Here is a 13,459-nt window from a genome sequence, read left to right as displayed (position 1 = left end):
ATAATTCCATTGCAATATTTACAGGTGATGTTGAGTATGTGTTTACTGAATGCTATTGTTCACAACTGTTATCAATAAAATATTAACTACAAGATTACTCTAAGTCTGTCTAAAGAATATATTGAAAACAATATACTAGTATATTGTGACAATACTAGTGCAATCAGTCTGTCTAAAAATCCCATATAGCATTCAAAGGCTAACCATATTGAGATAAGATATTATTTCATTTGTGATTATGTGCAAAACGGGATCTTTAATGTAAAATTTGTAGACACAGATCATCAATGGGTTGATATCTTTACTAAACCTTTGTCTAAAGAACGTTTTATCTATATAAGGGAACATTTACATATGGTTAGCTTATCAGAGTAATGATGAATATCATATTGCTTTAGATGATGTCATCATTATAGCTTTTCATTAATCTATTTGGACTAATGTGTGTTCAAGTGTACAAACAGAAGGGGAAACGTGTTTACAAAGATAAAACCTTTCAATTTTATTTTGAAAAAGGTGTGCCACCATATTTTTCGCCATGATTGAAAAACAATTTTAAAAAAAATTAAATGTGTTTTCAACCATTACTGCATGTTTCTCTCTCTCTCTCTCTCTCTCTCTCTCTCTCTCTTTCTCATTTCAAAAACCTATAAAAAGCTAGGGCGGACAACTAGAGAGACTCTTTTGAAAAACTTGAACTCTCTGAAACTTCTTGTGCTTTTTGCTTACATCTAAGAACTTGTTTCTTCAAAAAAATATCTCCTTTTCTCTTTAAAAGTTTGAATCTTTGTGAACAATGACTCCCAAGAAAAGTGAAAATGTTAGGGTTTATGCTATAAAAAATGTTGAAGACACAAAGAAGGCTTTTCTAGATGATTGGTTCATCCTTGGGAAATGAGTGAACTTTCAAAGTCTGATAGAAAAAGGTTTCATTGTCAAAGTCCTGTTTAATTGTGTTAGCTGGACACCTTTCTTGGAGAAATTCAATTCATGGCACTATGGGTCCTATGCCTTATTTTAGGGCACAACAAGGCAAGACAATGTCAGCATTTGGGGAATCGTAAATGGAAGGGAGGTGGTCATCTCACCTAAAACTCTTGTTGCTGCGATTGGATGTCTAGAAGAATGTCTAGTCTTTGATAAAGATTGGGAGAAGGAGATAACCTGTGAAACAGTGGACTTTATGCTCTATGGAAAACAGTGTCCAAAATCATCTGATAAGAAGGGTTTGGTCAGCTTTCTGAGGACCGCTAACCTCACATATGTGCAGGCTCATCAACAACTTTCTGCTCAACATAGTCATGCCCAAACTAGCATCAAGAGATTATGTAACTGACAAAGATAGTTTTTGCATGTATAAAGTGATGGTGGGTGAAAGTTGAATCTCCCTGAAGTCATATTCTTCTACTGGCTTCAAGCTTTGAAGGTTAGATTTAATACCAAAGATAAGATGAACCTCATTCCTAATGGAATATTGTTCACTCAGATCATGAGGAATAATGGGGTAGATGTGTTTGTGTTAGAACCATCTGCAGGTCCCACACAACTTAATGGATTGACCTTTGTCAAAATGGGAATGGCTGATAACTTCCCTGAATATGCTAAAAAATATAACAAAAGAAAGATAAAAAAATAAGAAGCATGGTCTGTGGCAGAGTAGATGAAAGAGGCTTAGAAGTAGCCAATTGATCTAGAGTCTGAAGTAGCCTCTTAGCAGACTTAGGGGGAGCAAGCTTAAGTCAAGCCAAAACCCTCTAAACCTAGCTAACCCAAACTACTTACAAAAGAAAAGACCCACCTCCATCATCTAATCCCAAATCCTCAGACCAATCCAAGAAATCTAACAAATAACCACCATTTAACCCCAAACCTTCAGACCTTCAAACAACCCAAAAAATGAAGGAACCAGACTCTAAGTCTGAATGTGAATCTATGCCCCCACAAAAAACACCAACCATAGAAATCAAACACCCTCGTTCCATAACTTGCACCTATTTCATCACCCAAACCATTCTCACCATCCAACACCCAAGAATCTGAAGTAGAGATTCTTAACACCCCAACCCTTCAACCTTGACCCTCCTTGGCCCCCTTCCATCACAAACTTCACAATCATCACCCAAACCAACCTCTCCCCCCTTAAGCAAGAAAGAAGTCGCCGCCATGGCTAAGGCAACCAAACAATATTTGGCTAAGTCTAGAAGAAATGCCAAGATAGATAAACATCTTGAAAGGAAGGATGCCATACAAGAAGAAGCTGGCATCATTACATCTACAGAAGTTGCGTTAATGGAAAAACATAAAAAGAAGCTAGCTGAAGATGCAACTTTAAAAGTCTTGGCTGGAAAGGTTTCTGAAGAAATTCTAGAAGACATTATTCTAAAACTCTAAAGACTTTGTTTGCTAAGGAGGTGTAAAGGAAAGAAATTGAAGAGGCTACCATGTTTGTTTTTTATGGTGAGTCAGTGCCTAAAGAAGTTATCCTAAAATTTATACAGGCATAAGCTGAATTGGAAGCTAAACAAGCTAAGATGGAAGAGCTTGAGAGGATTCAATCTGCTATTGAGCATGTAGTTGAGGTATTCTCTGTAGATGTTGTTGCAAGACAAGTAGAAGTTGAACAGGTTCTAATTGTTGAATACTTGGACCTGTGAAAAAAGAATCTCTTGAATAAGCTATGGTATAATCTGTCATTGAAGCTTCTCTCCATGAGTCCAAAGACAACATAATTGAGACAAACCTTGGTGTTGAACCTTTTAGATCAAGGCCAGTGTCTAATGTTGATGAAAGACAAATTGATGTCGTCTTGTCTGAAGTAATGGGTGAAGACAACATCAGATGCTTTGAAGCTATATATGGACCACCGTCATCTCATACTATTGCAAATGTATAAGTTGGTTTCAAACAAAGGAAAGTGTTGCAAGCCATTAAAGCACCTATCATATTGACAACTTTTTTTCCAATCTTGATCGATGTCTGACAAGGAAAGATCTGCAACAAGTTACTGAGTGGCTACTTCTTTCAAGATCATTGCCTCCACCACCACCTCCAAAGAATAATCTTATTGAACTAGATGCGAGTGTCATATTTTATCCTGACTTCAAAAGACAGAGTTTTGGAATGACAAACTTGCAACAGAGTCTAGAGAGACAAGGTTGACATTGGGGCTCATGCGCTTGATCCAAAGATGCAAAAGTTGGAGTTGGAAAAGCATAATCTTCTTAATCCTAGAAAGGAAGGTTTCCCAATGATTGACCTTTTCTCCTATCAATATTGGGACAACTTACCTGAAAAAGAGAAGCATGCTCATGGATTTTATGGTGAAAACGAACAAGTCTTCAATCCTAATAGTCTGATCTTCGTGCATATGCCCACAGATAGAAAGGTTTATCCTTCTGGAGCCAGCATCTGGAGAAGTAGAGAGGCTGCATTTGCTGACATGCCCTTCTTTATTCCCTTGAATTTACAACAGATGGTGGGCCTTCTATGTACCTTTAATATTATTCTTCCATGGGATCATTCTAAGTCTGGCATGAACTTCTAGACATAAAACATTTTGTTGGAGGAACCTGAAGCGAGTTTGAACTTTTCAAACTGGGAACAATTAGACTATGACCTAGAGTTGAGAATGATGTTATCTGCCTACAAAGAGGAGATCAGATCAAGCCAAGCTTCTTTTCACAAAATCCAAAGGCTCAATACTCACATGCCTTTCATGTTATGGTCATAATTCTCTTGCCTGGCCACTTTAGAAACTCACTTTTAGATAGTTGTTGATAACCTTGTCTTATATCAAAAGATCTAATGCTACAAGGGCAAAGAATTATTTATTGAAGATGAAGAAGATGCTTACTCTACTCAACTTGATCGTTTGTTCAAACATAAGCTTGAAGCTCTCAAACACAAGTCTGAACTCACAACCCTGGATGGATATGCCATAATGAGGTTCTACAGATTGTAGGCATGTTGCTCTAGATTGGAACCTGAGGAGAAACCACCTGTTGATGCTTATCATCATAAAGTTGGGCATTTTTATCAAACTCTAAACCACTCGTGCTTCACTCAAGAAACTCCTTTCAACATGATCTGCACATGACAAAGGGATTTCTATGCTAAGTCTGATCGCACCTTATCATTTATGGTGTTATTTCCTTTCTCTAGATTCTTCTTCACACATCATGTGGATCCTATCATTGAAGAAGTTGAGTTTGACACTGCATTTGGATTCCTGGCTATTCAAGTGTATGATCCTTCACCTTCATGAGCCTATGTTTAACTACTTGAAAAGGAACTTGTCAGAACCAGAGAGGCACTTGCTCAAGCCTTGAATGAATGTGCCCATGTTGAGAAGGAGGCTTGCAAATGGTCTTTGATCAATGATTTCTTCTACAAGAAATCCACTGGGTGGAAACCTCCTCATTCTCCAACACCCCTAGTTAGTCTTGTTAATTTTTCCTTTGACTCTAAGACTCTAGTGATGAGTTTCTTAGGAAGTTTGATGAAGAAGCTGCCAAACAAAAAGGGGACAAAAAGTAAAAAAGTTGAAGCTTGGCATCATTTGAGGAGGAATGCAAAGTCGGATGAAAGCATCAATTAAGGGGGAGCTCATACAGTTAATTATGTCCTAAACATCTTATTCTATACTCAAAACACATCTTCTCAATGTGAAAATCTTTATATGAATAAAATGAGATATTTTATGATACTTGTACAGACTTTGCCTCAAAGTCTTATTATGCTTTATGTTTTATTTATCTTATGTATCCTTGCATCTAATAAGACTAACTAATGTTTTTAATGATATATCTTATAAGTCTGCTCTTATTTTTTACATTTGTGTTTGTTTGACATCATCAAAAGGGTGAGATTGTTGAGTCAAAAATACATTTACGTCTTAAAGATGAATCAGGACCCTTAATTATTTTGATTAGATATAAACAAATACAAAGGTTAAAAGTTACGTGTTACGCGTATCTAATGTTTTTATCAGAACATGCATTAAAAAATTTGTGCTTGATGTTTCAAATGATAGGCAAATGGAATCATGATATGATACAATATGTGAGATGAGATTTAAGACATCTTTTAATACCCTGTGTCTAAGATCTTTGTCGAAATATTCTTCTAGGATCTGTCGAATCCTATGCAGAATAAATGAGGTCAAGATATGAAATTCCTCAATCGCCATCAAAAGAAGAGCTCAACAATGCAGGACTTGCTCTAACACAAAGAATTGACTACTTGCTATAGTTTTCTAACACGCAAGTGTTGAAGAAAGGACTTTCCGCATGAAGAAATGACGTGCATTTAATGCTAGCATTAGATGAAGATCAAGTGAAGATATCTATCCATTGTGAGACAACGGATGTTGAGTGCATTTTTTACAAAGATTTGTTATCTATTTTATAAAGTTATCTTTTTAGATGAAAATCTTTGTTGATTTCCGAAAAACTTTAAAAATTTATAATTCAACCTCCCTTACTGTGAAAATATATTTTTCCTTTCTTTTGTTAATTTTTGTCAGATCATATATCCACTTTTATTTTTGGACAGGACATCATATCACTTGTTATACATATATTTGCCCCTCTCTCTATAAGTGGTAGTTAACATTTAAGTATCCATGCATGGCCTTGCAAAAAAAGAAAAAAAAATATCCATCCATGATTTTTCCTTCTTTTTTTCCTTTTACAAGTAAAAAGTTGAACAGTCCAATTAGCGCAATTTTCTAATTGAAAGCTTCAGTTTTCTAATTTTTTTTAATAAACATAATCTCCCGGTTAACATTTAAGTATCCATGCATGATTATTCATTTTAAAAGTAAAATGTTGAACAGTCCAATTAGCGCAATTTTTTATATCAAATGAAAGTTGCAAACTTTTAATTTTCTTTTTTGCATCAGCATAATTTCCCAGTTAAATATCACCTCATTCGCCATTCTGTTTCATACACATTCTAAGCATAACCCAGAATGAGCAAATTTACTCAATAGTACTATCTCCTCTGTCTCTCTACTGATATTAATTGCACATATACTTCACGTTAATTCAATCTTATGTTGCATTACTAAACGGTGTATCTTTGAAGTAATTTTTACATAAATCTGTTTTATTTCCTTCATAATTATTCATCTTTAGACAATTTGTGAAACTTGACACCTTCAGGAATCGTGCGCACACTTGCTTCAAAGTCATGAATTCAATCATTGCAACAAAAAGGTTACCTCCTGAGCAAACTGTGGTTGAAGGGGAAGGCATAATTAGCAAGTTGCATGAAAGCATTCTTGGTAAGATTCTGTCTTTCCTTCCAACTACAGATGCAGTTCACACTAGTGTGTTATCAAAAGGGTGGATTCATGTTTGGAAATCCATCACAGGCCTACAGTTTAATGATGCTTTGCACCCTTTGGGGAAAAAGATGCAAAAAGAACACTTTGTGTGTTTTGTGAAAAAGGTGATTCTTCACCTAGCCAATTCAAGCATCCAAAGTTTCTCTCTTTGTTTAACATGTTATCATTATGATTCAACCCTGGTAAGTGCATGGATTTCCTCTATCTTGCAAAGGGGTGTCCAGAATCTTCATATTCAGTATGCCGATGAAATCCTATTTCCTTCTTGTTCCCTCTTTAGTTGCAATTCTCTAGTGCAATTGGTGCTTCAAATGAAATGTACTGTTAGTGTTCCAATCTTTTCTTCTCTCCCAAATCTTGAAAACCTTAGCATTTCTGGGATAAGGTTAGTGAGTGAATCCTCCAATTATTCAGAAGATCTAATTCTTAACTTTCCAGTTCTCAAAGTGCTTGAAGCTAGAGGATGTGAGTGGTTAACTAAGCAGAACATTGGTATCAAAGCACCTCTACTGGAAAGGTTTTCCATAGCAATATGGAACTCTCTATCAAATAAATCACATAAATCTGCCATCAAGATTTTTGCTCCCAATCTAGCAGATTTCTCTTATGGGGGTGATCTTGAGCAAGAAATCATTCTACTGAATTCAGCATCAATTCACAGTGCATCTGTTGTGATTGTTGCTGATGAAGACAAAATGACCAATGTTGGAAAACTTGGGTTTCAAGTACACAAGCTTCTTGCACAAATCCGTGAAGTGAAGCAATTGAAATTATTGTTTTACAAGGTATGCTATTTAATGCCATGTGGATGGGAATTTTGCAGAGTGATGGACAAATCTTTGAGAGAGAAGATATAAAATTATTCACTAAATTGCTCTTGCAGGATTTAACTGATGAGAAAGATTTTTTTAGGAATTATTAGTTTTGAGGAAAAAAAAATCGATACTTAGTTTTGAGAAATCTTTAAGGAACTGAAGTAGTGACGCAAATATATTTAAAAAATTAATGTAGTAACCAAATTATTTCAAAAGGTGACGCATACAATTTTGAATAACAAGATGAGGAGTTTTTGTTACAATTTTATATAAAATACAAACTATTTTGTAGAATGTTAAAACAATATTGAAAACTTTGACTCCCAGAATTTGAAGTTTTTCTTTGTTATACAGGTTTTGATGCATGCCAGAGATATTTTCACCCATCTACCAGCTTTTAGTAGGTTGAGTTATCTGCAACTAAATGAGGTCACTGGTGAAGCTCTGCTCAACATTCTGAACAATTGCCCAATTCTTAGTAGTCTTGTTTTACAAAATGTAAGTTTTCAACTGTTACTTAATTTGGGTTCACAGAAATATAAGTGCTTGTTTATATTTTTTTGACATACAACAAATGGTGGATGCATGGCTGATTTTACACACTAAAAAATGTTTCAGGGAGTATCAGAATCAAATAAAGATCATGTCTTGACTTCTGCATCAGTGCCTCAGTGCTTCCTGTCTAGCCTCAAAGTTTTTCAGTTTAAGGAATTTAATGTGCGCGAGCATGAGCTTCTTTTGGCAAAATTTGTGTTGGCAAATGCAGCAGTCTTGGAGCAAATGATCATATGTACTGCTTTCTGGTTGCGGTATTCAGAAATCGACGTGGAGAAAGTCAAGGACCAGATACTATCTTTTCCAAAGTGTTCCAACTTAGTCATGATACAATTCTAATGCATTAGTCAAAGAGATATATTTGTAAATTAAAGAAGATATATTGTGTGGAACAGATACATTAATATTTTAATTCATGGGTTTTATATACAGGGACGGACCGAGAACTAAATGAGAGGGGGGGACCAAATTTAAAACTTAAACTTTATCTAAGAGATAAATAAACCATCGAATAAGACTTTATACAAAATATTTGTAATTATGTATTCCGAAACATTAATTAAATTAATAATTTATCTCATATATATATATATATATATATATATATATATATATATATATGTATATATACATCATGAGAATTATTTATAATTGAATCTATAATTGTGATAATCACTACTACCTAGAAAACAAATCTCTACAGACATTTGATGCAATATAATATCTAATTTGCCTTTTCACATCGTATGTTTAGACTAATGCATTCAAGGCCAGAAATACATTGAAACTTTACAAACAATGTCCAAAAGACATGCAAGATAAGAAAAACAAATATAATATACTGAAAATTACGATAATAAAAGCGAATATTTTTTGGTGTCTTTCAAAACTCAAATTGTCTATTTCTTATGTTAGTGTTTATAATAAGTTTGTCTTATTAGCAAAGATTAATAAATAACTTTTAATTCTCAAATCATTATATATAGAAAACTAATAAAGTTATTTGGTTGCAAATGTATTTATTTTTAGCCTTTAAAATAACTGAATTATAAAAAGAAAATATTATTAAAAATAACAAAATATACTAACATATTGTATAAAAAAAAATGCAATTAATTTCTACATTAAAGAGCATAAAAAAAGATTCACTATATCAACAGGTTTTAAAAGATTTAATTTAATCTTAAATTGTTAAAACATCCAATTTAATTTTCAAATTTTTTAAAGTGTCTCAATTAGATTCTTTTCGTCAAATTATATGATTAGGTAATAAATTTTGACAGCTTAATTTGCAAACAATGGTGACAATTCACATATCTTTTTCTTCTTTTCCTTTCCTTTCGTTATCTTCTTCCCTTCTCTTCCTCCCCAACACAACTCCACCTTCATGCTGGCCGTCAATGTCTCCATCCTCTCCGCCTTCGGCAGCATCTGCTCACACTCCGATTGCATCCCTCACTGCTTTGACCAAATTGGAGACGCGGCCAGCCTCGAAAAAATGCGCATATCTGGGGAGGGAAAATCAAGATGGTGATGATCTGTCGGGTGCTGTAAGGTTGTTGGAAGAAGTCGAGGATGGTGGCTTTGCCCAATGGGATGCCATGGTAGATGACGGTGAAGTTGGACTCGTCGTACCTGATCTCGACCTTGTTGGGGTTGGTGGCAGCGAAGAGGAGGCGAATGGAGAGAGAGAGAGGGAAGCAGTAGAGAGGGGATTGGAAGTGATGCCCATGTACTGCACCCCCACTTGCTCCAGATCGAACTGTGGCTTCTTCGGCATCATCGCTAAGGAACGATAATAGAAGGAATAGGCAGCAACAACACCCTTTGATGAAACAGATCTGGAGAGGAAGAGAAAGGAAAAGGAAAAAAGAAAATATAATGTTATTTTTCAGTCGTCAATATTTTTAAATGAAACCGCTTCAAATGTCCATCCTAGCACCATCTGTTATGGAAGAACCACATTGATATGTTTCTTTTGAACTGAAGGAATAAATTGGAGCTTTGAAAAATTCTGGTATCAAATTAATTTTTATGAAAATAAATTGATAATTAAGTCTAAAAAAAATAAAATATTTATCTAAAGAGATGAAAAAAATCATTATATTCAAAATTAAATAATAACACTTAAAACTAAGTCATGCCTAAAATCAAACCACAATCGATAAAATAATTACATTAATTTTATAATATATCACTTGTTTTTAAAAAATTAATTCCAAAATATTGCGGGTCAATTCCCCCAAGCTGTAATGCCCTGAAATTTCGATAACTGTAAATAGATATTTGATGTATTTCTTGTATTATTTAATTACTTGATTAAGTTTGATTAGTGAAGTGTTGTGTGAATTATCCTTGTGCAACTCCTTGGTGTGAATATTAGGTTATATGGACTTTGACTGATCTATGTGGAACTATGTGATTTCGAGATTGATTCAAAACCTATTTTGGTAAAACTATAATCTCGGATTTGTTAACCATTAGATCACCTTCAAAGTTGAACTATACACTTGCAACCCACGTCTTCATGTTTTGATTGTTGCGATTTACAAAATAACATCTGAAGTGTGAGATATGATATTTGCACACAAGCAATAAATTATGTTGGAGCATAATTCACCCAGAACTCGCCCAAGCGAGTTTGAGGTGGGCTAGCTCGCCGAGGCGAGCAAAATTTTCCTCGAACAAGTCTTGCAGGCTACAAATATGTCCAATAGCGTAAAACATACATTTTTCTCCCATTTACTCCCCTAAACCCTCACCCAACACCCCCAACCTCCTCCTTCACCACTATCGACCACCGATGACTGCCACGAACCTCCGTTGCTTGCCATCAGACCACTGCACGGAGAAGAACAATTTAATTGGAGCAGAATCTTCAAAACTCAACTCGAGAATTTGGAAGAGAATGAAGCCTCCAATCCTCCTTTGGCAATTTCTTCGAGGTAACTATGATTTCTAAGCCTTCTCCTAGTTAGTTTGAGTCTATCTTTGCATCTTTTGTGACTTAGGTACTGTTATTGGATGTTTTTACACTTCCTTTGAAAAACCCTTGAAATTGAGACGTTGTACAAGTTACCTTTTATAAAATAGACTTCATTTTTGTAACCTTCGCTGAACCCTGGCCATAGTTGCATGATCAGAATTTCAAAATGGCATCTCTTTGATGTGGATCTCAAAATACCCATTTATCCCTTTTTAATTTGAATGGGTATTTGACCCCAAATGTTGATATTAACATCGTCTTTGAAATCTATACTAAATTGTCTTCGATTTGGTATATAAAGCTTTGTGTTTGGATGAACAGACGTGAATCTAAGAAATATTTGAACAACGTAGCAAGGAACTAACAGAGAGATATAGATAGGTGAAGGGAGTTTATTGTTTGTTTATAGCTTTTGATATCGTAGTTGGGGTCAAGGAACCCAATTATGGGGATGTATGTTTGTCCCTGTGCATGTTGGTTTTGAAGAAAAACTGTGTTTTTAACTAATAGGATATGATATATCTGTTATTGATGTCCATGCTGGTTTTCAAGAAAACTGTATTTTTAACTAATTGAATGTGATATATCTATTATTGATGTGCATGTTGGTTTTTAAGAAAAATCATGTTTTTAACTAATGGGATGTGATATATTTATTATTGATGATTAAAATTGTGAATGATGTTGTTGTTGTAATGATTGGAATTTTTGGGAAAAGTTTTAATTACAGAGGAGACTCTGCCCAAAATTTTATATTTGTTCTTCTATTTACTTCTTTATTAAATTTTAAATGGGCATAAGAGTTTTTTTTAATACCATAGTTCTCCTCTTTAATTTAGATTTTTACTTAAAATATTAGTCTCGTGATATTATGGATGGTGGTTGTATGAGGTTTGTGTTGTCTGAAGACCTGGGGAATATGAATCTCAGGCATGAATTTATATGTATGTATGTGGAATGAGATTTCTTGTGATGTTGATGATGATATTGAGATGAGATGATGTTGATGTTAATGATGACATTGAGATGAGGTGATGTTGATGTTGATGATGTCATTTTGATCATGTATGATGTGTATGTACATGGAGTGCAGTGACCATGTTGGATATCCCTGGAGGGGAAATAGAGTGTTTAAAGAGTTTTAAGCATTCCTGGAGAGAGAAGGGAATGATTTAGAATCTTTAACTATCCATGGTCAGTGCATTGTGATGCTCATGTTTCATACTTCATATTGCATGAAAATAGTATAAACTTTTGCAGTAAGTACTCGTAGTTTTTCATGAGGAAATATACTTGTACTTGGAGGCATGTCACTCGGTTTGGAACTTCCTTGAGACTCAGGTTCATCACCATGGAGGTGACATCGACACTCGTTGCCTAGTTTTCCTAAGTGAGAGTGTCATGTGGACACACTTAAACTATTTCCTGATGAATGATATCACATTAAATTTTAGACTTGAGTTAGGTGCATGCATCATTTTGAGCATAATTGATTTGAATTGAGGAAAAGTTGATGACTAGTTTGTTAAGTGTATGCTGAACTGACACACACACACACACACACACACACACGCGCGCACGCACGCACGCACGCATGCACACACACATGTATCTATTCAAAAAAGAGAGAAAAAATGAAATAAAAAATAAAAAAAGAAAGACAAAAGGGAAAGAAAAAGAAAACGAAAAAAATAAAAAATAAAGGAAAAGAAAAAGAAAAAAAAGGAAAGGAAAGAATAGAAAAAGAAAACCAAAAAAAGAAAGAATAGAAAAAGACAAAGAAAGAAAGAAAACAAATAAAAAAAGGGAAAGAAAGAAAATAAGAAAAAAAACAAAAAAAAAGGAAAGAAAGAATAAAACTAAAGTAGAAAAATAATAACAAAAAGGGAAAGAATTATAAAGGATGGAAAGAGAAAGAACACTATAAAAGGAGAAGGTACAAACACAATTAAACACACATAATTAGAGAGAAGAAAAAATTACACAAAAACATGTAAAGAATACGCGGAAAATAAGAAGAATAGATAGGAATCCTGAAGAGGCAAAAGAAGTTCAATGAATCGCATCGTTTGATACTACATTCAAGAAAGGGGGGAGGGACCTCCAATATCTTTTTATTCCTTTATCTCATCTCTTTCTTTCTTTTTCTTTTTCTTTTCCTTTACTTCACTCTTTCTTCTCTCCCTTCTTCTTTTTCTATTGGTCTCTTGCTTGATTTGTTTCAACTCATCGATAAACCCTTGGCTGCTAGTGAGACTCTTAGAATTTTTTTGTTTTTGTAAATATTTGTTGTCCATCTTTTTTTTCTATAATAAAAAACAAAAAAAGAAATAAAAAAAAAAACAAAATAAAAAAAAAACAGAAAATAAAAGCAAAATAAAAATTGCTACTAACACCACCTTTTTCACATATATAGTTTTTACTTTCATTTTGGGCCTGACCCATTTCTTTTGAAAAACAATAATTGTACACAAAATAAATACCACTAATCACACCTCCATTTACATGCACACCTCACTCCTTTTAGGCATAGCCCAAATGAAGTAAAAACTTCTATTTACACCTCTTTTTTTTCGGTTTGGCTCTATTATTCTTTTTTTATTTATCATTGTCTCGTTAGTTCGTAGTGTATTATAAATATTTTGTCACTTATTTATTTCCCCCATGTTTTAACCCTGCACCTTTAGTTACTAAAGTCTATTCCCCGCTTCTATTCCCATTTGATTTATTTTTGTGTGTCTCGTTACTTAACGC

At 34.2% G+C, this 13,459-nt stretch overlaps 1 protein-coding gene across 2 annotated transcripts; it reads left to right on the top strand.

Annotated features, from left to right (window-relative positions):
• Nucleotides 1-5,965: 5,965 nt before the first annotated feature.
• On the top strand, nt 5,966-8,131 carry LOC114387600 (F-box/FBD/LRR-repeat protein At3g14710-like). Of its 2 annotated transcripts, XM_028347802.1 has the most exons (4): nt 5,966-6,286; nt 6,788-7,134; nt 7,519-7,662; nt 7,783-8,131. In XM_028347802.1, the coding sequence occupies exons 1-4, from the start codon at nt 6,193-6,195 to the stop codon at nt 8,056-8,058; spliced, it is 861 nt and encodes a 286-aa protein (XP_028203603.1). In that variant the 5' UTR covers nt 5,966-6,192; the 3' UTR covers nt 8,059-8,131. The 2 variants fall into 2 exon arrangements, with proteins under 2 accessions (XP_028203603.1, XP_028203602.1); XM_028347801.1 differs by having other exon boundaries at nt 5,966-7,134.
• The last annotated feature ends 5,328 nt before the right edge of the window (nt 8,132-13,459 follow it).

The sequence above is a fragment of the Glycine soja genome, chromosome 15 (assembly GCF_004193775.1).
Source record: "Glycine soja cultivar W05 chromosome 15, ASM419377v2, whole genome shotgun sequence".
Taxonomy (NCBI): Eukaryota; Viridiplantae; Streptophyta; class Magnoliopsida; order Fabales; family Fabaceae; genus Glycine; species Glycine soja.
The sequence above is the reverse complement of the archived record's forward strand: the minus strand, read 5'-3'. Positions and strand labels throughout refer to the sequence as shown.

Excerpts from the sequence above, each read along its gene's own strand:
- LOC114387600 (XM_028347801.1), top strand. The coding sequence starts at position 6,193 with ATGAATTCAATCATTGCAACAAAAAGGTTACCTCCTGAGCAAACTGTG. Across the intron at positions 7,135-7,518 it reads TGAAATTATTGTTTTACAAG|GTTTTGATGCATGCCAGAGA; the intron begins GTATGCTATTTA and ends TTTGTTATACAG. Across the intron at positions 7,663-7,782 it reads GTAGTCTTGTTTTACAAAAT|GGAGTATCAGAATCAAATAA; the intron begins GTAAGTTTTCAA and ends AAAATGTTTCAG.